This window comes from Anser anser (genome assembly GCF_964211835.1).
Source record: "Anser anser genome assembly, chromosome: 1".
NCBI lineage: Eukaryota > Metazoa > Chordata > Aves > Anseriformes > Anatidae > Anser > Anser anser.
The window spans coordinates 65241532-65266230 of record NC_139720.1 but is presented as its reverse complement, the minus strand read 5'-3'; the positions used below and the strand labels follow the sequence as shown (position 1 = coordinate 65266230).

Sequence of the window (24699 nt, the reverse complement as noted above, 5' to 3'; positions counted from 1 at the left end):
GTTGACACAAGGTTTTAAAGCACAGGGGGATTGCTGCACATCCTCCCTGCTTGCCAGCACGGCTCCCTAGCACCAGCCTTGCTCCCTCAGAGCCAGCTCCTCCTGCCTGGGAAGGCGAGGAGCAGAAAACCAGAGGTAGCAGAGGAGGTCCCCGATGCGCCAGCTTCATCCAAGCATCGGCCTCGTTGGTGCTTTCTCCCTCTCCAACTACTTGTTCAGCTAAAAAAAAATAAATATAAATAAATAAACTTTCCTGCCTCCAGCACTCACTCGCAGGAGCAAAGCTTGCTGTGTGGCAACTAGCAAAGAGGAGAAAACATACTCCTGCTGGAGAGCCCACTCCAAAAAGGGTAGCGCCTGTCGGCAGCACGCAGGCTGCCTGCAGCACCCGGGTTTCTTGGCAGGGAGGCAGTGCCCTGTCTGTTACAACTTGTTTTGGATGACAACAAGCCACATTTCAGGGGAGGAGAGTTGTGCCCATCTTCGACTCACATCAGCCTGCTTGTTTTTCCTCCCTCAGCTGTAAACATGTTTGTTTAGGATTCCTATGAATACCTACTGGGCAGCAGACCAGCCAAATAGTCTCAATCAAAAAATATATAAAGAAAGAAAGAAAAAGAAATATGCAAACCTCACAACAACAGAAGCACCCTCCTGCCCATGAGGCACAAGCCCTGCCAGTCAGGCTTCCAGGGAACAGCATGTAGGAATACCTTCATGCAATCACGTTGCAAGGAAAAATGATTTTTTTTTTTCATCTTGTACCAGCCTGACCGCTCATTTCAGCAGCACCTCCCTAGGAAAGGTGTGTCACTTCTTTCACTCACTTTCACCCACCCCTGCCCAGTCCATCCCAAGCCTCCCCGACAGCTAGGGAAGGACCCGAATCAACCCAGGGGCTGCACGAGCACGAACCCTGCAGCTCGGCCGGTCCCTCAGCCCTTGAATTTGAGGTGACAGCAAAAGGAACCTCCCGGCCACAGCCTCTTCCAGCATGCGGTGACACAGCACCACAGAAGCCGTTGGGTACCAGTTATTAGAGCACGTTCTGCGAGGCCCTTTATTCTCTTGCAGCCAAAGTTATCTGCATGCTGAACCTCGTTGCATAGCGGAGCTGCACATACATGAGGGACGGTTTCTGAGCACGGCTTACTTTAACGTCTGCTGGGCCACTTGGGATTTGCTTCCCCTGCCCCACAGCGACCTGGTGGGCGAAAGGAGCAAAATACTGGGGAGAAATGGCCGTGCCTGAAGAAACGAAAAACACACTTGCTGTTCCTTTCACAGGCTATCCAGCAGTGCTTTTGTGGGAGGTGAGAAGAAAGCTCAGTTGCAGACACAGAAGATGGAAACAGATCTCCTTTAGCTCCCTTCCAAGCCCAACAGCTTTCTGTCCCCAGAGGAAGGAGCTTCTTAGTCTTATGCCTGGAAAAATTACCAAGTAAACAGCCTTTGTATTCTATCAGCAGTAAGTGGGGAGGCTGTTGCATCAGATGAGTGGGGACGGCAGCCCTTGGTTGGTCCCCAGCTGTGACTTACCGTGGGGTTCCCACCTGGGACACAAGAAGGAAAACAATGTAGAAACAAGAAGGAAAAAGCATTTTCTTTGCTCTGAGAATCACCCCCTCCGATGCCAGCTCTGTGGGATCCCCGGAAGGAGCCACCACGTGGAGCCACAAACGCAGACACCCCAGTCCCAAGAGACGAAAGCACTACTTAGCTTAACAGCCAAAAGAAATCAAATGCTATTTGTTTTTCATTCCAACTTTTGATTTCTCTTAAAACAGGCTTTTGGAGGTATGGGGTAAGAGGAAGGGTGGGGAGGGTCACAGCTTAACCCCCCTCCTGCTGGCAGTTTCCAGGACGCTCCCCAGGAGCCCAGGATGCCAACTGCCCGGGGCAGAGCATCAGCTCCCGGTGTGCACAGGCTCTCTCGTGCCACGGAGCCGCCTGCCCGAGGGCTTCACCCTGCCGGGCTCGCCAGCAGCCCCTGCGTGTGGCCACCGGCGACGTCTCTGGTGGGTTTGGGAGCGTCTGGAGCTTTTATTCAATTGAACTTCAATGCGGTGCGATTGTCTGCCCCGCCTTCTGTTTTAGTTGGTAGGGACCACAGCCGTGTCACTGTTTCCAGTCTCAGCCTTGAAACTGGACGATTTTTATAACAACGATGTAAAAATAACTCCTGCCTGGAAGCAGGGAGGAAGAATACAGTTCACAGTACAACTGGCTTGCTCGCGTGCATCCCTTCTGCCCGGTTCTCCCATTCCCTCTCTCCGTCTGCAGCAGCACGCACCTGTCTCAGCCCCTTTCCCCCCATAACCGCTGCTTAAACACCCCACAGCAGCCTGCCTTCTGCCCCGCTGCACCACAGAAGTCCTCTACGTGCTTTTAAAGTTTTCTCCAGGGATTTCTGGGGGGCATTGGCCGAGCGGTGGACAGCAGGGGGCTCGGGGCCACATCACACAGAAGACGTAACATGGAGCAGACTCTGTTCCCTCCTCTCTGTCCCGGCCAAAGAAGTCAGATCCCTGGCACTGCTGGAGCAATACATGCATGTTTTTAACTTCAAGATCAAGCTCCAGCTGAAGTTGTGATCCCGCGGAGGGCTCTGTGAGCAGACAGACACCGGGGGAGCTCCCTGCCCAGCCGCAGCCTGAAGTTTTCGGACCACGACCCAGGTCCCAGGGGATCCGGGCGCAGGGGCTGTGCCACGCGTGTGCTCAGCAGCAGTGACACGGCCCTGAGGCACCGCTGCCACACGCACCGCCGCCACTCCCCGACATTATTTCGGACCCCCCCCCCCAAAAAAAAAAAAAAAAAAAGACTTCCAGAAGCCCACGGGCTGTCCAACACCGCCTCGGAGCCGCAGCCGAGCAGCACGGCAGCCCCAGCCCCAGCTCGCTCCCGGGGCACAGAGCCCGGCCCCGCGCCCCCCGGCCCCCCTGCCCGCCCCCCGGGGTAACTCACTGCGGTCCGGGGACGCCCCTCCGCCGGGGGCGGCCACCAGCTCCAGGTAGGCGGCCCAGAGCCCCAGCGCCAGCGCGCCCAGGGCCAGCAGCAGCCGCAGCAGCCGCCGCCGCCGCAGCCGCGCCAGCAGCCGGCCCCGCATGGCGCCGCTCAGGGCGCCGGGCCCCCGCCGCCACGGGCCATGCTCCCCTCGCCTCGCCTCGCCTCGGCCCGGCCCGGCCCGGCCCCGCTCCCCGTCCGCGGGGCGGGCCCAGGTGCGGGGCGGCGCCGCGGCCCCGCTGGGGGCAGCTCCCGGGCGGGCTCGGGCTCGGGCTCGGGCTCTGCCGCCGCCGCCGCCCCCCGCACCTGGGCCCGCCCGCCCGGGGCAGGCCCGGCCCCGCGGGGAGCCCTCGGTGATCGGGCCTCTGGTGGCCCGAGTCCGCTTCCGAGCCGAGCTCGGCACCCCTCGGCTCCGTTCACACCGCAGAGCGGGCTGCCAGGGTGGGAGCCGGGCTCCTGCTGGGCGAGGCCGAAGTGGGAGAGGCCCGCTGGGACATCGGCACCCCCGGGGCTCTGCTCCCGCACCGCTTTCCCCCTGCCACAGACCACCGCGAGGAGAAAACCTGGGGCCGGAGGTCAGCCTGCCCCCGGGGTGGTACGCTGCAAGGCATGTCCCCGGTGTCCGGGCAGCGCCTAGAGAGCCTGCGGTCACCGTCCTGCCCTGGGATGGACAGGTGGCTGATAGGTTTCCTTCTTCTGAGCATCCCACGAAGGTTACAGTTATCTCCCTCCAGCTCCCCGTTGGAAATATTTCCGTTCGTTTCAGGAAAACCCACCCAGAGTTTTATATCTCATTGCAGAGGCAGAAATGATGTGACCCTTCTTAAGACAGAAGCAAACCCTGTGGTGCCAGAGGCAGGTGAGCAGCTCTGCCCTCAGGCTTCCCCACCTCCCTGAGGACCAGGTCCGGTCTGAAACTTTCGAGGACACAATACTTGCATTCCTGGAGGCTGCAGACGCACGTGGCCCTGCTCCAAGTCTGAATTTGCCAACACACAGCACTACTTCCTCAGTGCTGCTTGCACGCAGCCACCCTCAGCACCAAGACAACAAAAACACCTCAGAGCTGTGCACCAGTTCAGTCATCGTGAGGCAGAAATCTCATATGAAGGTATGGCAGTCTCTGTTGACCTTTTTTTCCAGGCATGAGAGATAAAACAAGCTTTTCATATTTGTTCAAGAAGAAAATACTACAAAAATATGTAGTAAATACTCATCTAAATTAAACTTCATTATTTGAAGAATGAGAATTGAATGATGTGTTCTGAACAGAAAATTGTCTGCATTTCTTCAATGAACAATCTTAAACTAGAATAATGACAACTACACTGTTGAAACTGTTGCATATTAAAATAAGCAAGCACATTTTTTTCTCTTATGAACACGCTACTACAATGGAGGGGAATGGAAAGGAAATTATGGAGTAACAAAAGTATTGTTGACTTTAAAAAAAAAAACACTTTCATGATAGAGCCACGCTGTAACAAAGAGGCGAAAGTTGTCTCTGGAGTAAAAGCTTAGGGAAACAAAGGTGGTGTTAGTGTCTGTCACAACAATACTGAGGAACTGAATGAATCTGGATGTAATATAATGAGGAATCTGAATAGCCTTACTCTGTACTTAAATTATTTTGGACTACTTACTCATTACAGAAAGCACTGATACCCAGGGGGTAAGATCATCACTTACAGCAATGATGTTTTAAAAATACCTCACTTAAATGTTTTTATCCTCAGTCTGCTCGAGTGTCCCAAGGCACACAGACCGTGTCTGCAGACCTCCACGTCTCTCATCCGAGTGACCATCCCTAAACATCAGACAGATTGCTGCCTGCTGCGGGATGTAGCTACCCTACCTACCCTGACTGCCCTCTTCAAAGAGGGTATTCAAGCTGATGATTTGCCAGATGAGCCAACTGGAGCATTTTTTTTTGCTTTGTTTGGGGTTTTGTTTGTTTTCTATTTTGGTTAAGTTTCCTCATGATAAAAGCAGCCTTTGATATGAGTGCTGCACTTAACGACGGCATCTTCTGTTCCTCTCTGGCTACATCTCTGTGCATCCCTGCCTCTTTCTGTTATGCTTGTGCTTCTAGTTATCTAACAACTGTTTCTCTGTTCTGTAAATTACTTTTAGCTCTGTGCCAACATCCTTCCTCTGTAGACTCCCCAAAGGTTCAATTATCTGCCTCTTGCTTCTTCCCTTTTCTTCTTCTTGTGTAATTTTCATCTTAACACTAATTACCAGCTCCACACCAAATACACCCAACTGTCCCTAGCTGCCACTAACCCTGGCGACTCCAGAGCCTTCTTCCTGACCTTAACCATGCTCTCAAGCACAAGCAACGACTTCATCTCAACATTAATTGAAATGCCTTAAAGGCAGAAGTGCTTCTAACAGGAAAAGGCAGTCTCCAAAAATACCGTTGCCCATTCTTTCCCTTTTTGGCTCCTCAGGACTGGATTCTAAAAAGCGTTACTGGTGGAGCTATCCCCGCACCAATCCAGTTATGCTTCCAACACTCGTATGACCGACCTGAGCCCGCCATACAGGTGGCCGCCCAGTTGATGGCTCCGTCAGCTCAGACTGACAGCAGCATCGTCTTGCTACAACTTGGGTGGAAAATCTCATTCACGCTCCCATCTTTTCACAGCATAACTCTTTTTTCATAGGTCTTGAGCCCTAGCTGTCCAGACAGAATTACACTGAAATGACCTGTCCTTCCTTCTCAGCTGTAAAGAGATCACATTTTCACATGAACTTCACTGGGTACCTCTAGGAGCACCTCCTTACTGCAGGTCCTGCCCTGGGAATGGGCAGGAATTGCTTTCTGCACTTCCAAACTCCCTCTCAATATTCACAGCACATTTACACTTCCAGAAAAAAAAAAAAGTGTTTAGTTCAAAATGAGAGCTTTCAAAACACCTTTCAGGATATAATTGTTTACCACAATGAAAGATATATCTAAATCTTTGATCTTTTTCAAAATCCACCTCTTTTTGAATCTGACTAAAATCTTGCCTGAACTTCCCCCTTCCCCTTCCTAAAAGCAGCAGTACTTGCTTTATATTTTAAGTGATTGTGTTTATCATGCTTCAAGTAATTTTATTAGGGATACCACTGAACACAAAGCTGAACAGCTTTGCCTGTGACGACACCGACCAGACTTTTATCCAGCCAAGCTCGCACTGAAGGAAAAAATGCTTAACTGGGCAGTGTAGGAGTGACTCTCTACTGAGATAAATGTTTACAGTGAAAGTAAGTCAGTTTGATCCCTAAATCAATACAGGTGAATTCAGCACATCCTGGATATGTTTCACCAGGGTAGATCCAGGTTTTTTATTAATTCATATTGAACCCATTTCAACAATGAAACCCTTCATGCCTGCATAGTTTAGCATTTTCTTGCTTTGACATTGAAACACTACTACGTAGAAAGCCTCTCTGGACTTTCTGAATAGAAACAGGTAATGCATTTTTACACAGTTGTAATTTGTCCACAATCCAAAAGCACTGCAATTTGTAAAGCATGCAATTTGGTCAGTATAAGTGAATACTCAATCCCATTGAGGGCTCTGTTTATAAAGCTGTGTTTGGAGCTTGAAAGGCAGCCACGCTGACTCATATTCGAAGACACCCATTCTCCAAACAGTTCATTTAGAGCTGCATGGGCAGTATCAGAAGTCCACCCCACCATTCTCAAATACTACGACATGCCAGAAGTGCTTCCCTCCAGCAAGTTAAATTCCAGTTACTTCTGATGGCACGTTTCAAAGAGAAAACCCTAAACAATCGATGATGCAACTTAAGAACTGAAACAAAGTCCATTCTTTACACTGTGCCTAAATCCTATGAATACAGCAGTCCAAAGCAATCATTGCACTTTCACCTCTCATGCCTTCTGAATCTGACTATGTTATGGTATGCAATTCCAGTCCACATGCAAAAAATTTACTGCTACAGCTAGACTTACAAGTTTAGGAATAGCTTTTTAGGGGGGTTAAAGGGGATATGTCTTACAACTCAAAGCAATTTAGGAATATAAAAGCAAAATGTTGCAAAAAAGTAAGGAAATCTTAAAATGTCCCTTGTATACAAACAAGCTATTATACCACTTTGAATGGGGACAAAGTGACATCTTTATTAGGCTTTTGAACAGGCATGAATACATTCCGGTGTAACAGAATTAGATGCATTTGTGAGCTGTAATTAAAAGTCTGAAAGACATAGCTTTCCATGAATATGTATAGATCTAACAAAGTACACAGGGATGTTGCCTCTAGCTAGTCTCAAAAAAATGCGTCTCATTATTTATCAAAGAATTACTTCCTGGCCTACATACACAGACAATTCCAGTTTACGCTGTCCAGAGAGTCCATCCACCCTGGCAAAATGTGTGCATTTCTGAACAGACACTTTTGCAAGCAATTTAAGTACAGCTACTGCATACAAGCATCTGTTCCTATTAGTTAGATCCATTCTAATAGCTATCAGAACTGTTGTTACAGTTAATTTGCCTAAGCACAGTCACAGCTTCAATTAATTTTGGAATTGTTGCAAGTCATGGTATAGGGAAAACATGAGGTTTTGTGGTGTGTTTTCCCCTCTTGTGTAACCTTGCTGTGTAGTTTGAGCTGACACAGTATACATTCCTCTTTCTATTAAGCAGCTGCACGAGTGCCAGAAATCTCCTACCAATATTGCCTATGAAAAAAATCATAGGTTTAAAGGTAAAAGGGACCATTAAATAACTTCCTGTCATTTCACGTCATATTTTATTAAGTTCTAATGTGTCGAGCCTAGTAACTTATTAAAACAAGCTATCTATTCCAGAGGTGCAATCATTTTTTTGATTTTAAGATAGAGTAGGAAAATGTTCTCTCTGCTAACAGTTTGTTATAATGAGGGAAAAAAAATATTTCTGATTAAAAATGTATGCTTTTTTTGGTTGTGTTTTTTTTTTAGGCTCCAGGTTTGGGCTACTGGTTTTTGCTCAGCCTCTTTTTGTTTGTGTTGTCACAATACATGTATATTAAAAATACATGTGTGTTAATCAGTTCTAATGTAATACACCATGAGCTCTTGCACAACCTTTTCTCCTCTGCTGAATCATCTGTAGTTCTGCGCCTTGCCCAGTATTTCAACATCCTTTCTGAAATGCATGCATTCCTTCCTTGCCTAAATAATGCTATACAATTAGTTTTCCCTTACTCCTCACGTTTCCCCTACACAAGAAACCATTTACCATCCTGTTGCACAATAAGAACATTTGTCCAATTCCAACCTTTAATCCTTGCCAGTCTCTGCATTCCAAGAATCAGCCACTTTAGAGAGATGTCACCAATTCCTCGTACCTACGTATATAACATGGCATTTAGTTGTGTTGAAATGACAGAAGTCACACATTATTAACTTCAATTAGCAAAAAAGAGTCTCAGTCTTTAAAATGAATGACTTTTTTGTTTGTTTTCTTGACAATTGTGGAAGAAAATTGACTAATATGGGTCTTGGAACCTTTTTCAGGAAACCTTTAGGAAATGCCAACAGTGCCTTACTGACATCTTAAGGGCAGTTGTCAGTGGCAGAAAGCAGTTGACTTTTTAAAGCAATTCTTGGCTCGAAGGTCCATGTTTGTTTTGGCAACATGAAAGCAACATTTCACATGATCACGTGATATCACAGAAAAAGCACGTACAATACCTTGCACTTCCTGCCCTCGGACATATATTCAACCTTCCAAATAAAATGGATTTACAGATCAGCACTACCATAATTTCCTCCCCTCCTCTAATAGAAAGCGTTCATAACCTAATGACAAATGAAGAATAAAGTTCAAGATGCACTTTGATGTGGAAGCACCAGCAGATATATTGGGAATGTCACCATTTTATTCTGTTCAGTCTTGCAAGTTACAACAAACAACAGTAAAGAAGACAGGAAATTAAACATTTACATCCTTCTTCCCCCAATACTTCCTCCCAGTCTTACAAATGTGAATGTCCAAGCCTACAGCCTTTGTCCAGACACATTTTGTAGCTTTCAGCTGAGGAAAATGAAATTTCAACAGCAACTTCTAGCTTGGAAAAGTTGAAAATAAACAGAAAACCATTTATTTCTACCAGTTCAAGAGACTTTTTTGCTAGCTTCCCATCAGCTGAATTTAAGGAGTGAGACTAAACGATGGATTGCACAGTTTAATAATTTTCTTCAGCTGTCCACATAGCATCAGCACCTAAGCTGTTCATCAATCCATCTCTGAACCATTTAGCATTTTCAGCTAAACTTGTCAGTGACAACACTTTCAAACAGCCTCTTGTAGTAGCAGTTGAATATCTAGGTACAGATTGTCAGCTACCCACACTGAAATCTGTGATGAATCTGACTTCAAGAATACATGTGCACAATGAAAGCCAAAGAAAAGGACCATAAGGGACAGCAAGCTTTTCACAGAGAGGTTACACGACTGAAACAAGCCCTGACTTTTCAAAGAAATTTCCCCACTGCATTGTTTTAGCTGGTATTATAAAAACAATTTTTCCCCAAATCTTCACAGCACAAGAACTGCTGTATATAAACCTCTCCCAAACACTGCATCAGGATCTCCATTGCCTCTACCACATCCAAAAGAAACCGCTTGTTATTGCACACCAAGTACTTCTGAAATGGGAAGGAACTGCTGGTACCCTATAGGTATATACTTCAGAAAATTTTTCTGCTTCCATCACACTTAACAAGTTAGGAAATGTACATTAGGAAATGAAGGCACTGAAATCACTTTTCCAACACAGATGTGCTCTCCAAGATGGGTAAGATTTGCTGATGCTACAATAAAAATATGAATACCCCACGTTTATAAAACTGGACTGAAGCTCCATTGCAGCCCTTTTCACAATTTCATCTGTTTTCAAGAACAGCATTGTCCTGACGTCTAATATGAAGATAATCACTGTATAGCTAGAGTTATATTTATCATGTAGCAACTAGGCACTGGCTCTTCCACCCCAGTTTCAGTTACAGTTCAGTGACAGCTGTAGCAAAAGCTGACCATGACCTGTTGGTACATGGCCATGGTATAATTTAAAGCTACAAAGGTAGATAATACCATGGTTAAGGAAGATACAAGATGCCTTTTATTATGAGCTTCCTCTGTGTGTTAAGATAAACTGGAAGAAAGGGGACAGGAAGATGACATTTGATAGGGTAGTATTTTCCTCCCCTCCAGACATTCAAAGCAAGAGTAGAGGTTGTTTGTTCTTGCAGATGAGTTCTAAAAACGGTTACTTTTTCCCAACATATTAAAATCAGTCAGGTTTCTCCCGGCTAGGTTAGAAATGAACAAAGGGAAGACATTTTAAAATAGTTGTGATGTCGAGGGTAGAGTCAAATGTAATGCACTTTAGTACGTACTTTCTACACAAGGTCTTTTTCGAGGAAAATTTCCAGTCACATGCTGAAGTGCCTAGGCACCATAACAGTAACCATTTAAACCATTTAAAAGTTCCTTCTCACACAGGGTAAGGTGAACCAAGCAAATTGGATTTTGAACTAGATCCTTCAATGATCATTAATAATAAATCTGGTTTGTCATCTGCTCCAAATAAAGTTTAAGACCAGTATACATAGCTCCCTATACTACAGATACAAAGGCAAGAAGTCATAAGCATATTCTTAAAATACCAGTCATCTGGTACTTTCTGTATCAGTCTTATCAGGTGCCACCTCAACTGAAAGAGCAACCTAATTTGGCTCATGTACCACTGATGGATGTTACGACACCAACTGCAGATTTCCTCAAGCCTTCTGTCACTGGATGCCATTAAACAGGCAACGTCCCCTTTCTCAAACTGTGATGCCAGCTAAAACCTCAGCTTCAGCAGACCCGCAGTTCATTCTCTAAGCCATAGATTTTTGCTTTTAAGTTTTTTAGTTCTCCTTGAATTTTACGGGTTAGCCTGTTTCCTTGACGGACCTCACGTAGAACTGCAAGATCCTGGTCTGGCCCAATACTCAGAGTCACCTGAAAAGGAACAGAGAAACAGATTAATACAAACAACATTGTACAGAGTACAGTTTAGAGAGTACAGTGAGTCTATCAGAAAGAGAACTCTAAAGGAGATGCTTTGTAGCTAGCAAAGACGATGCTTAAGCTAACATCACTGGGCTAGTGCATATCACCAACAGAAAAGTATTCCAGAACCAAAAAAAAATAACAGATAAAGCTTTCATACATTAGGGTGTTATAGTACTGGTGAGAAAGAAATCTAACAGAATATTATCAAGTTTACCCATAACCTTTTGGGTTATTTTTACTTCCTGTATTATCTGGAGAGCCACAAAAAGAGGTGAGTTAAAATACTTATCAACTTTTATATGGCTCTAAGTTTCTCTTCTGATAGGAAGACAGTTTATCATCTTTTGCTGTTAGAACTAGAAGTGGTCTATCTTCTGTGGCCAACCCACTGCCTTCTGAACCACATACGATCCAAGAGCACTTCAAGTACAATTCCTAATCTCAGGCCAGGTCATATAGTTGATGCTGAGCTGACCAGAGGCTGCCAGGTAATCATAGTTCCTGATGGCAAACTAGCAAGGGCTGCCATTTCCTGTCACCCTGAAATTGGATAGCGTGCTAGCCCAGTCACATTCAACATCACAGCAGCACAGGCTTGGAAGCTGCTCTCAAAGCCCTTTTCTCTTGACCCCTTAGGGTGTCTCATTGTCATTATGTAGCTCTTGGTCAGAGTTTAATATACCATTCAAGAAATGTAGTCATCTATAGTTATTCTGACTTAAGTAGTAAGAAGGATTTAAGTATCACAGAGGAAACTTCTAACAAGCATTTTATTCTTCTGCCCTCTTGTGGCTGGAAGCGTAAAGAAATTAAGAATACGATTAAGAACGCACCCATAGTAACAAAATATACAGCTCTGCAGTAAAGATATCATAGGCAATTCTTCTCCCATCCACATATGGTTGAAGTTTAGTCCTTAACGAACAAAGTTAAACCCAGAGCCAAACAACAAAAAAATAAAATCCAAGTCTTTACTGAAGAGAAATGTATTAATCTAAATGAACTGAGCTGTGTGCCAAAAACACAGAAAACAAGCAAATCTGTGGCACTGCCAAATAGATGACTGAAAGAGTCAGTTGCACAAAAGCAATGCCTAGTGATCCTCTCAAGCATATATTAGATAAATATCACATTGTAAACTCCAGAAAACATCAAGGCTGTGGCTTAAGGCCCGTCTAAGCTGTTCTGATGTTCACCTGCACATGTAGAAGATGCATCTTATTTCAAAGTTACACAGCTTCAGCTTCAAGCCATTGTTTCTGCTGTGATTTTTGCAGTTACAAATGAGACATTTAAAAAGGAATACAGAATATTCACAATACTTAGGTCAGCATTCTACCTCTTACTGGAACAAAACCTAACGCAATGGCCCCCAGGGGAAAAAAAAAAAATCAACATATTCTTTGCAGAATATTCTTCTACAACAGACTACTGTCCTGCCTTGGAATTTTGAGACAGCTAAGTCAGTTAGAGGTATCAGATAACTTTCAGAGCTGTAGTAAAAAGATATCGCTAATGTATAAACAGGACAGTCCCCGGACAAACTTGATGCTTGATTGATTAACAATGACAAACCATTTTTGCTGAATAAAATACATAAGAGGGCAAACTTTATCAAGCATTAATATCTAAATGACTGTTTAGGAAAGTAATTACTTTCCTTAACTCTAGGGAAATTTTGCATTTAAATACTGAGACTACACCTCTATTGGGTAAGCCCATAATGATCTGTTTCAGCAACAAGTTGTTACCTTAAAAAGCTGCTTCTCTACATCTTTCATCTTCTGCCGAAGCTGTTTAATGTCATTCTTAAAGCCTTCCACTTCCATGTTACGACGTTTTTCCAAAGCCTCATATCGCTGAGTCATCAGCTTCAGGCGCTTCCCCATCTTTTCTGAGCGTTCCTATGGAGATGAAAACTCAGTGGGGTAGTAGAATAGAGGCTGAAAGATCATCACATAGCTAGCTGATGATTACAACTAATTACCTTAAAGAGTTCTCTGCCAACATCTCCCTCCTCACGAATCCTAGCCAGCTCACTTTCCAGGGTGATACACTGCTCTCTGTACATGTTTGAGAGCCGCTGCTCCTGCATCAGTTGCTCTTGCATTGACTAAGATGCAGAAGGAACAGAAAGAATTAACTCTAAAGCCAGTGCTCATGACATTTCCCCTGCTCTGGAAAAACAAGTGTGACGGATGGACAGTAAGACAGGCAAATAACAATAACTGGAGCCAAAGTTAATGAAATAACTAGGTAAGGACCCCTCCCACAATATTCTAGAGCCCCTTCCACCACCAACACATCATAACTAGGTGATCAGTTCTGCATGACAGTTCAAAGAACTCTCTCCTCTTCCCCTTAAAAATAATATCCAGCAATAGCGCTGTAGTTCCTGTTTTCTCAGCTGCTTGCCCAGTACTGCACTCCAGAACAATCTGCATTCAGTGATAGATGAAAACAATTCCCTATTGTCTGTTTACTTTCTAAGTCCTTATTGCTTATTTACCCACTTCAGATTTTCTCACTGGAAGAGTATTAGAAGTGGAAGAAATCCTGACTACTGCAGAAGAGCTATGGGACACCAATTGAAAGGAGTTTATTCTCCCCTGACAACAGGAACAGACACTACATTCTAAGTCCATTAACTGGAAGCATTTATACTTAAACAAGGGCACGTGCAACAAGCAGGTTACGAACTGTTGGCCCATATATCATGTGATTTGCACTGGGCATAAGAGAAACCAATAGTGAAACACTACCATAAATATCAGCTATACCTTTTACCTGAAATTTAAAAACAATACTGCAGCAGGAGATTTGTGTTGTTGTTGTTTTTAAAAAAACACATTAGTGCCAGCAACAATGCAACTGACAGCAAACGTGTACAGCTTGGCAACAACAACTAGCTACTGCCTATCTTGTCAAGATCCAGATGCTTGCAGTTTTCCAAAGACTGTTAGAGAGCCTCTCCCTAGGACAAAAAATTACCTTTATTTCTCTACTGTGGAGTTTCCAAGCTTCATGAACTGTTTGAGGCATCTTCTTGGTATCTCTCTGCTTCTTCTCTCTTTCTGGCTCCCTGCTGATAAGCTGATCTGGATCTTTGTCAAGTTTCCTCAACAGACTGTCCTTCTCTGCCATCCATGCTTTCTCATTGGCTCGGGCATCAAACTTGAGCTGGAGAAAGTCACGGGTACTCTCATATAAGAGATTTTGAGTCTTATGGAGTCTGTAAAAAGGGATCCCAGTGGAGTTAATTCACTTCTTTCCTAGTTCCTACCCTAATTTCCTCAGTATTCATTGCAAGTTGGAAGAAACATAAAACTTTGGTATAGGTATTTTCCTAATACATTTAGTTCATCTCATGGAAGAACTGATGTTCTTTCTATGTGAAACAGTATTTTTGATATGCTGACTACCCTATCCTTCCACATACTGTCAAGCAGATGGCTGCATAATTTGCTTTTCTGCCTGCTGCAGCAAGCAACATACTGAAAGCCAACATATTTTTGTTGTTCCCCCTCTCCTCATCTCATGACTACATTACATCATGGTTATTCTCTCACACTCACTTATCTGTTAAAGTTTTAATCTTGTCCTGGTCCCTCTGATGCTGGACCTGGGCTTCCTCCATATGAATCCGCCTGTCCTCTAGTAACGCCTCAAGCTGTTCCTTGGATAATCGCGTCTGTTCTTCTAGCTGAGCTTGCAGGGCCTCCACCTGAATAGGCATGCAGAGACATTACTGTGTAAGTTCTCACAGCAGGCCTGCTCCTGTCCTTGCAAGTCCCTTTTAAATCCCAGAATTCACGTCAAAGACTCTACCCAACAATAATTTCTAGAGTTCTAAATTCTCAATTATTGTTTTCATTTTAACATCAATTTTCTCAAATAACTAAAACATTAAAAAAAAAAATCATGCCATAAACAAGACAGGTATACTATACAGCAGAAAAAGATAGAAACAACAGACAACAGATGCAACAGATGTAAGATTATGGAAAGATTTAAACTGCACACAGGATGTGACAAATCCTGTGGAATATGCAAGCAGACTTTTCTCTCTCTGCTATCAACGTCCAATGGAATGGTGATAATTAAACCCAAATTCCAGGAAGGCAGCAACTCCATGTATCTTGAAGAAAAGGAATTACTCAGCTAGAATGAAGCATTAAATGTACATGAGATGAGTGAAGGAGAGAGACGCAAAGAGTCTTGACCTGGGTCAGGGAGACAAATTGGAACAAGTATTTGAAAAATGTACATATGTCCTATTGTAAGGCACTATTTGAGAAAAAAAAAAAAAAAACTTGACATGAATTTAGATTGCTTATTTTATGACAATTTTCTATGATGTTTTTACTCCAGAATAAATGTTATAATGACAGCCAACTGCCCACTAGGTCAGTCACTACTGTTCTCGAATGAAAATCTTGATCTGCTGTACAAGTTTGCTATTTGCTTTTCCTGACTCATCCTTCCTCATGCTTTACATCTATCTTCTGCTATCTTCCCCAGTTCATGATCCTGAACATTTTATCGTTCGTTCTGTCATGCTATCTATACTATCTTTCACTGAAGTCTAGCACAGGGAACTTTTTTTGCTGTACTAGTGCATTTTATTGTGGAAGACTAATTCCATCTCAGACCTGTCCCTTTTGTCATACTTCCATGAAATACCCAAACCTGGAGATTTTCTGTGGATTTAATGTAAATTGATAGCTGATCAAGGAAATCATGCGAGTTAACATCAATTAAAAATTCTGTATTTAAAGGCACCACATTCACGTTGGCGTTACTGGAACACATGCTTATGTAAAGCTTCCAGAATCAGACCCAAGTTCTTAAATCTAAGCCGTTCATCACAAAGAAACAGCTAAGTAAACTGACAGAAAGTGGGAATCATTAGTAAGATGTGGGACTAATAAATTGGTAGAATCTGTATCTTATGTAGGCAGACAGCAGATTTGTCTAACAATTTCCTGGATAGACAGAAAATATATCCTTCAGTTAGTGAAAGATTTTACCTGAAGTAGGAGTGTTTGGTTGTCCCTCTGATACCTCTCAGGACTTTCTGGTTTCTCTCCTTTTGCTGCTCGTTTTGAAGAGCTCCTCTTGGTGCCTATTTGCAGAAATCAATGAGAAGTGGAAAAGTGTACTCCAGTCTAAGTGCAGTACCTTTCCAAACACGGCGTACTGTATGCACTGGATGGCCTACAAGAACAGGAAAAAAATTGCAACTGCGACAGTCGCAAAGACTTCCAGAAGGCTACCTGGATGAAGAAAGTTTCAGAGCTTATGGTTCATATACCTTTATCCCACACTATCACACCTCAATACTTAGGCAACCTACCTACTGATTTTCTTGGCATATTTAGAAAGTGAACTTAACGCATTTTCTTAAGTAAAGGATGAATAGGCAGATAACACAGCTGCACAAGCATCAAATCTGAAGTGAGTTTTGAGCTTGTTAGCTAATCTCAGTCAATTTGGAAAAGCTAGTTCTTTCAAACGAGAAAATCCCTATGTAGACATACAGACCCAAACTCCTGTCTATGCTAAAGGCAGGCAGAACAGCACATCTTGGAATGGCTTTGGCTAAGAGTGCCCATCTAGCTCATACCTTCATAGGTCCAGAACAGCCATTCCACAGTCATATCAGCTGCTTCTTTAGCTGAGCAGACCAAGGACATGAAACTCAGTTCAGGTTATTTTAAAAGATTTTGAAGGGAAGTCTAGAGTACCGAATGCGTAAGGATGCATTACTGAATGCATGGATACGTTTAGAGAACTTAATGGAAGCATACCAAAGTACTCAAATAATTATTTGGATAAACTGGACAAACACACAAGTATCAAGAGCTGAGCTTCTGTTAGACCCTCTTGGTACGGTACCTGTTCTAGAAGCATCATATCCTTCATGTGGATCTCTGGATTTATCTGTCCTTTGCAGAACAGTAACCTATAGAAACAAGATTAGATATCTCAATGTCTGACTTCTCTAAAGTTGAAATAATCAAGAACAAATCTTAAAGATGAAAACCGGGTATCCAAGAGAACAGCATTACCTTACTTCTGTCACAAGAAAAGGAAGGTATTCACAAGTTTAATGTACATATTGAAAAAAGTTGCCTTTGTAATGGCTAAGTTTTGCCATTTCTGCCTCTTTTTTCCCCAAAAAAACAACTGGAAAGTAATCCTGCCCTTGATGGCTTCATTAAGATGAAAAACAGCACCCTCAACAGGAGAAAGAGCATTTGGGGACAGATGAGAAGAGAGAAGGTAAAGATGAAAATTGTTATTTCCTTCTTTCATATTCTTTCTCTTAGCAGCCCAAAGAAACATGAAGCTTGATTTATCAGCATATTCACTGAAGCTACTAAACAAGCCTGGGATAAATACTAATACAGCTACTGAAACAAACTAACTATTGAACTGAAATCCACTTAAAAACAGAAGGCCATGAAGGAGCAGGTTATAACCCCAATGCTTATCTCATGGCAGATACTATATAATATGCCTAATTTTAGCGCTACTCTGTATTATGGAATTTTAAAGCTTCTGCAAGATTTTTGCACTGCTTGAGGAGTGCAGAGCAACTAGAGGATGCAGAGTCCAGCCTTTTTCCTACGCCTCATTCTGTGAGAAATCCTTATATTCCATCATACTCTTTGTATATTTGAATCATGTGACTTTCTTGACGAGTAGGTTCAGATACACTGTTCTTCATATGAACTGCCATTTAATCAGTTTGACATTATTTCTTTATTTCTGAAATATGCAACACAATATTGACTAGAGGGGATGGCTCTTCTGCAGTCTCCTGCACAGGAATTTGCAACAGCCATCTCAACACTGCTTTACTCTTTACTGAGATCCTAACTGCTACCTTACAGTGGTGCTCTGAGATAGCTGATCTTCACACAGCATACCAGGTGATTTTCTGCACTTCCTTTTTTTCTTTTGTCTTTGTAGTCCTCTCTCCAGCTTCTCAATGACCATTAGCCACATGGCTTCAGACTCCTGACATTTAGGAGGCTGATCTGTGGGTGTTCAGAAGGGAGCTGATGCTAACAAGACCTACCTTCAGTATGCTTGTTCCCATTTAATACCTCAGCAGCTATACTAAATCCTGGTGTTGTTATAGAGATACAGATCTCTCCCACTTCGGGCTTATTTACCAACTTTTGACCTGTGGGACAGATCTGGTCTGTGGTCAGCCTCTCATGTACAGATCTTCATGTTGCAATTAAAAGCACAGTTTTGTAGAAAAAATGAACTTGCCTTATGTGGCGGCTCCTTGTGAAAATACGTAACTTCTCCTTTGTCTGTTCCCACTAAAGCCAGGAGGTGCTGAATTTTTTTCCTATCTTCCAGTTCCCTAGAATTCAAAGACAGGTATCAGTGCATTACTATTTTTAAATACATCAAGACGTTGTGACACAGTCTTCCTAGTTTACTCATTAATGTCTCCAAGTTTTCCAAACTGTTCAGCTCTTGAGAACACTTCTTTAAAAAGGAACTCCTGAAGACATTACTGATGTGGCATACCTACAAAGGAAAATACCAATTCTGTTGGCACTGGGAAGCGTTCTTCTTTTCAAACATAACAATACTAGGCTGATAACACATGGTAGTAAAGAATTTGCATTCCAGAGTTATGAACTACCTAAAAACCTTGCAGATACTTCATTCAATAGATTGTAAGCACGTCGTTTTTTAAAGCAAACTAGATTAAGTGCTGTATCACACTTCTGTCACACTCTTGAGAAGTGCCACAGCACATCAACACATTTTTTGACTTAAGTTCTTCAAACTTTAACAGAAAAATTGGTATCATCCACACAAGTTCTTAAGAAGCTTGGAAACTCCTTTGCCACTGGCAGCCAGTCCAGTACAGCAGCATATACTTCAGTTCAACAGCTACATGGCATTAGAACGGAGTGGCTGCCAACGTGATCCCAGCAAGTCAGGAAAACTATTTGTATTCATCTGTGTTTTCTACTTGAGTTTACATGTTTTTAGCACTGAGGGAAGACATTGTGCCAGGCAGGTGCAAGGTCTACTTAAATCAAAACCTCCACTGGCAACTTGATTCAAACATGTTCATATGTTCAACTTCTACTCTTTTTTTCCCTGCTACTGGAAGAGGAGGTATAAGTGGAAACATATTTAGTAGCCTGACAGATTGTATTCCACCTTCAGGACTGGTATGATTTCATAGAAGCCCTCCTTGGGAAGCGTGGCCTAACTGCTTCTCTGAAGACTCCTGATCTGGGTGAAAACTAGAACATAATGCACGCACACGCTACTGCCAGTGACCCAGTCCGCAATCCAGACACACCTGATTTTCAGCCGGTCGTTCTCTGAGTAAAGGCGGAGGACATGTTCCCTCTCCTGGAAGAGGTAGACTTGCATGTCACTCAAAGCCTTTTGCAACTCTGCAATTTCCTCTTCTCGCTGACGTACTTCCCACTGCAGTTTGTGCTAGGTAAAGAGAATGAGGTACTTAAAATGATGCAGGGCACTGGGTAACCCTTAGAAAGTACAAACTGCTTGTGCCAGACCCTGAGCCTGTAACTGGAACGTAACAACTGTCAGTCTGCGTGACTTATTGATCTCTTATAAAATTTGACCAGATGAGGGCAGTATTGGAAAATTTTTAAATAGGTTTCAATAGGGAGCTCACAGTGCCTGTTGTCATCATCGCCAGTACCCAACACCAGTAAAAAGGCTCATGCTAAGCGCCTCCAATTTCCAATGGTTGCACTTCTGCACTGGCAGCCAGAGTGGTGCAGGTAAGAGGAGTCTGACTTCAACAAAAACCTAACAAAACCTATAAAATAGTACTTATTCTTAAAAGCAGTTACTGAAGAATAAACACTGATTTGTATGGCTTAGTAGTAGGAAATTTTTCTAGTTACTATGTTTCATTAATGTTTGTCTACCTGGTGTGGAAAACTAACAAGCCCTACAGAAGACCGTTCCCGTAGGTCAGAAGGCACTATTTTCGAACTTCGGACCTCTTCTTCCTATATGTTGAATTAAAGAAGTTTGGATGTCTGAAGGCTTTCAGGCTGCTTCAAGCATGGCCAGTAGGTGAGGAAGCACCTCAGTGGTCATTCTGCTCCCAAAAGGTCATTCAGAATTACAAAGATGCCAGCTAGAGAGATGCATGCTGTTAAGGCATATTAGAACACAAATTAAAGATAGCCTCTAAGATTTTTTTTCCCTCTTTAAATAGAAACATTTTTAAGTTTTGGAATTTCTTTTAAATTTCCACTTATTCACTGTGTAGTACTACTGCTACATATAGCCTATGGCCAAGCTCATGAATTCTGTTGCAATAAATACTAATTGTATATCAAAGCTCATTAAATTTGCACAAAAGTGCACTCGTTCCTCACATTTAAGAAGCAAGGAAATTAAACAGGATGTCATCTGAACTGAATATCTAAACTCAGGCTTCAATTTAAAAATAAAAAGAACAGGAACAACCAGTATGAAGATATAAGCAAGCTATAACAAATTAAGAATAGAAGAATATCATACAAGCATGTTTCCCTTTGCTTTGACAGAGGGCAGACAGCTAGATTTTGAAATCAAAGCCAGAGATCTACTTATTTCTTTCTAGCTCAGTCCTACCCTATTACTGGTAAACCTTAAGACCAGGTGTTCTGAGCTCTGAAATGAAGAAAAATATTAACTCTTTGCTAGTCAAGGAGGTTTGTGTAACAATACACAGCCTATCAAAAAAAGATCTTTTCCTAACCTGCTCATCGTATGTTTCTTTGTATCTCTCCAGCCTTTTTACCAAATCCTCATGCTCTTCGTCAAAGTCAGCAATCTTCTTGCGGTAGTATTCCAGCAGCTCCCGGGAAGGGCGGAGGAAGGCCAGGCGCTCATTGATGGATGGGAGAGGAGTAGAGTCCTCCTGGTTCTGAGGCTGAGAACTAGCATGTCTGGATGAGACATGGGGGGTTGCCAGCCTGGACAGAAACATTTTCTGATGACATGTAAGCTTCAGATAATAAAATAAACCATTAAAAAAAAATAAAAAGTTAAAACATGAGATTTTTGCTTTTAACACAGACTCAATTTTAAACATTAGCTTGTCTGTGCTCCAGGCATTAATGGGAAATCACTGCATTTTGGAGAACCAAAATCTTCAACATAGAAAGAACAGTTGGCAGGCTTACTATACTGCGGAGATGGGGCACCTTATGGAAAAGGGAGAAGGACAAGAACGTTAGGGCACAAAAGTCTGATGGGTTATTTGGGGAGGGTAAACTTGAAAGGCAGAAGAGGCAAGAAAAAGAGGAGGGAGAGGAGAGAGCAAAGATCGCAAAGTCTTTTGCTTTGGCATTAGAAGCAGCAGGCACTATAGGATAAAGAGAAAGACAATCTGTAATAGTTTCTCTGATAACCAGAGAGAAAAACACTTTCTAAAGAAACACTTCTGATTAAAGAGAACAATTTAAGGTTAGCTGATGCACAAGCCCTCATAACTGAAGATGTAGGTCTAGGAGTCTACATGCTTTCCTTTTTGGTGTTATCCATAGTTTGTCCACGCTAGACAGTGAAATGGAAAATTCCAAATTACTGAATTCGATGCTGAGGTAGTAGGAAGAGACTGTGTTGCTATTACATAAATCACATTAAGAATATGTATGTGTAACTACATATTTTAAGCAACATTGACTGCATTCAGACATTTAACATGCTCAAATAAGCACCACATTTGCATATCTAGAGCTGCACGATTCAAAATCCTCTTGAGAAGCGTTTAGTTATGTTGATCTGACACATATTGTTTTACGATACCATCAGTAACAGAATTAAAGCTAAATAGCCTCTTTAGAAAAGATACATTTAATGCCGTAAGAGCTCCCTCCAGAACCTGAATCTGGAGCCTGAACTTTTATGAGAAGGATCTGGCGGGTGACAGAGGCAGTGGTGACCCTTACCTACTGCTCATCAGGGCTTATAGCAGAACCCAGAAATCCACGGAAACTTTACACGTGCCAAGCTCCTTAATTCCTGTCATTGTAAGGAAGTGATAATTAAAAAGCATTTATCTTATGTAGGAACTTCCCCAACAGCTGTGTGGAAAAAAGAAGATGGACAACAGACACGCTTGAAAAATAACAGCAACAAGGGAAAACAGGTGAATACTTTATTACTGGAGCAAAGGACAGCAGAAGTAGGCAGGCACAAGAATAAAAAAGCACAGCAGCGCAGGAGCGGACAAAGCAGCGCCTCGCTTAAGGTAAAGCCCGGCTACGCAACACGAAGGGGAAAGGCGGGCGGCAGGGCCCGGGGTAGCAGCCCCTCTACCTTGCGGAGCGCGGGGACGTGCCGGCAGAGCGGTCCGCGGCGCTCATGGCGGCCCCGAGGCAGGACAAGCTGAGGGGACTCTGAGGGGACCAGCCGGGAGCCGCCACCGCCACCCCACGCGGCCCCAACGGCCGCCTAACCGCCGCCAACCGCCCTCCGCCGCTTGAACGGCCAACCACCCACCACCCCCTCCAATCACAAACAGCCTTCCACGCGGCGCCGGCCCCCTCCACCAATCAGCGCTCGCGACACGGACGGCCCGCGCCGGAGCCTCTGGGAGTTGTAGTGCGGCGGGGCGAGGCGGGGCAACCCGCGTCGTGACGCGTGCCTGAGGGGAAGGGCAGCGGGCAGGGAGGAGTCGCAGGGCTCGCTGGTTCACCCGGGCTCGCAGTTCGGACCTGTGGTTTTTTTAGATCATCCAGGTGCTTTTTAGCCCCATCCTTCCCCTGTGTATCTCGCCATAGCCAGCAGTGCTTCTTACAGTTTATGCAATGCAGCGTTTCCTAAGCTAGGTACCATGTCTGCTAGGGAAAACCATGCACATTAATAAGATGGCATTTATTTATTTACTTATTTATTTCTAGGCTTACAAAGCTATGAAGTTCTATTTCAAGTTTCCACAGTTATTTCCAGGAAGCTACATTTTGCGGGTGAGAAAAATTTCCTTACGTTTCAGTGAACACGCAATACACACAGGTGATGGTTGATAACTTTCTGGGCGAAGTGCAGAACACGGTCCGTTATTATCCTTGGTTAGACGAGCTGCTTTCTCCACTTCTCTCACTAAAGCAGTTGGAAATACACTATAAGAGGTTTAAGTCTCCTCCCAGCAGGGGAGTGCTAAACAGTTCCAGATGACCAAGAAGAACAAAGATTGACTCGGGGTCTGCAAGTCACAGCATGTTCCAATGTTTCAGAGGCTAACAATACCCAAACTGGAGAAAGTAACCGAGAAAACATAATATTTGATCTCAAAAAGGAAATATGCAGAACTGATACAATTAAAAAAAAAAGAAAAGAAAAGAAAGAAAAAGCGTCCCTTACATGTTATTTAGAACTTTTAATCTTTTTGTCTCAGGGAAACCTGGGAAACCTGCACTCTTCCCTGCGGTGCCTTCCAAAACTCTCCGCTAACCAAAACACATAAATGAAACAGCCTTGAACAGCCGAGAAGGAAATCAACAAGGGACTGGTTCTCAAAACAAAAGTGTTGCATGGATTAAGTACTTTCTAGCATGGAGTTTTCCCCCCGTACTATTCCTGGCTAAATCGTTGCTTATCTCGGAAATCAGGTATGCTGGTGATTCAGCTCTTGGGAATAGTGACTATACACATACATTCCCTCAGGAGAATCTGGTACAGCTCATCAGAAAAACAGATACTACCAAAAAATAAAAAATAAAAAAATTGGCAGGAGTATGTAGAAATACAGTTTCTAGATACTGGTGAGGCAACATCTGCACTCCACATGCTTTTGGAGTCATAAAAATACCGGGCATCCATGTCAAGAACCCCTTGCAAAAATATGTAAGGCTTTGCAATAACACAATACCCACTGGTAAACTCACTCAATGTTTTATAATATCAGTTTGCTGTTACCTATAACTTTTGTCAAAACTAACCATTTGCATTCAAGCCATTTGTTTCCCATATGCAAAATGTGGACAACAGCTCTTCAGTCTAGCAGGGAAATGATGGAGATAAATGTATTTGTCTGTGTGAAGCACATATTGTGAGCCTCACAGTAACAGGGGGAGGAAATTGCATGTTCTGAGACTGAAACAGTATGCCAGGGTCAAGGCTGTGACAAAGCAATAAACAATCAGTTGAGATGTGAGGTATGGTGAATGCTGAGATCAGGGCTCGGGTTAAAAAAAAAAAAAAACAGTATGCAATTCTTTTTTTTTTTTAAGACTATGTAATAATAGGTAAGTAAAAGTATGCAAGTCCTAAGTTGTGAGTGCTTTACTTTGGAAGGAAAACATTCTGCATGGGGTGAGAGTGCAGAGTGCCTGCACGTAACATGGAGGTTGGGGGTTGGTTGGGGACTTCTTCACGCAGCCTTGCCATTTAGAATCATAAAATCATTAAGGTTGGAAAAGCCCTCCAAGATCATCTGGTCCAACCGTCCCCCAGCACCAATGTCACCCACTAGCCCATGTCCCCAAGCACCACGTCCAACCTTCCCTTGAACACCCCCAGGGACGGTGACTCCACCACCTCCCTGGGCAACCCGTTCCGATGCCTGGCTGCTCTTTCTGAGGAGAAATGTCTCCTCATTTCCA

General features: G+C 43.4%; 2 protein-coding genes and 1 long non-coding RNA gene across 5 annotated transcripts in view; 1 reads left to right on the top strand and 2 right to left on the bottom strand.

The window, feature by feature from the left end:
• The window catches only part of B4GALNT3 (beta-1,4-N-acetyl-galactosaminyltransferase 3), a gene marked incomplete at its 5' end in the record, with an annotated part of 60372 nt that extends 57169 nt beyond the window's left edge, over positions 1-3203 (bottom strand). Inside the window, one exon of one of the 2 annotated variants that reach the window (XM_083819816.1) lies at positions 2968-3203. In XM_083819816.1, coding sequence (XP_083675942.1) covers positions 2968-3109 — 142 coding nt within the window. The remainder of the gene's footprint in view (positions 1-2967) is intronic. The other variant, XM_083819817.1, reaches the window with a different exon arrangement.
• A 377-nt stretch (positions 3204-3580) lies between these two features.
• Positions 3581-14059, top strand: LOC310892292. 2 transcript variants are annotated; one of them, XR_014578015.1, is made up of 3 exons: positions 3581-3719; positions 3807-4117; positions 13593-14059. It is a non-coding gene; the product is annotated as an uncharacterized lncRNA (long non-coding RNA). The 2 variants fall into 2 exon arrangements; XR_014578016.1 differs by lacking the exon at positions 13593-14059 and adding an exon at positions 4743-7542.
• Positions 8874-24293, bottom strand: CCDC77 (coiled-coil domain containing 77). Its single transcript, XM_083819822.1, has 11 exons — positions 22415-24293; positions 20850-21066; positions 19422-19564; positions 18362-18458; positions 16973-17039; positions 16105-16199; positions 14650-14798; positions 14066-14306; positions 13062-13187; positions 12826-12978; positions 8874-11020 (listed from the first exon to the last, which is right to left on the bottom strand). Exons 1-11 carry the CDS (start codon positions 22459-22461, stop codon positions 10874-10876), a joined length of 1482 nt encoding a protein of 493 aa, XP_083675948.1. The 5' UTR covers positions 22462-24293; the 3' UTR covers positions 8874-10873.
• Positions 24294-24699: the final 406 nt, after the last annotated feature.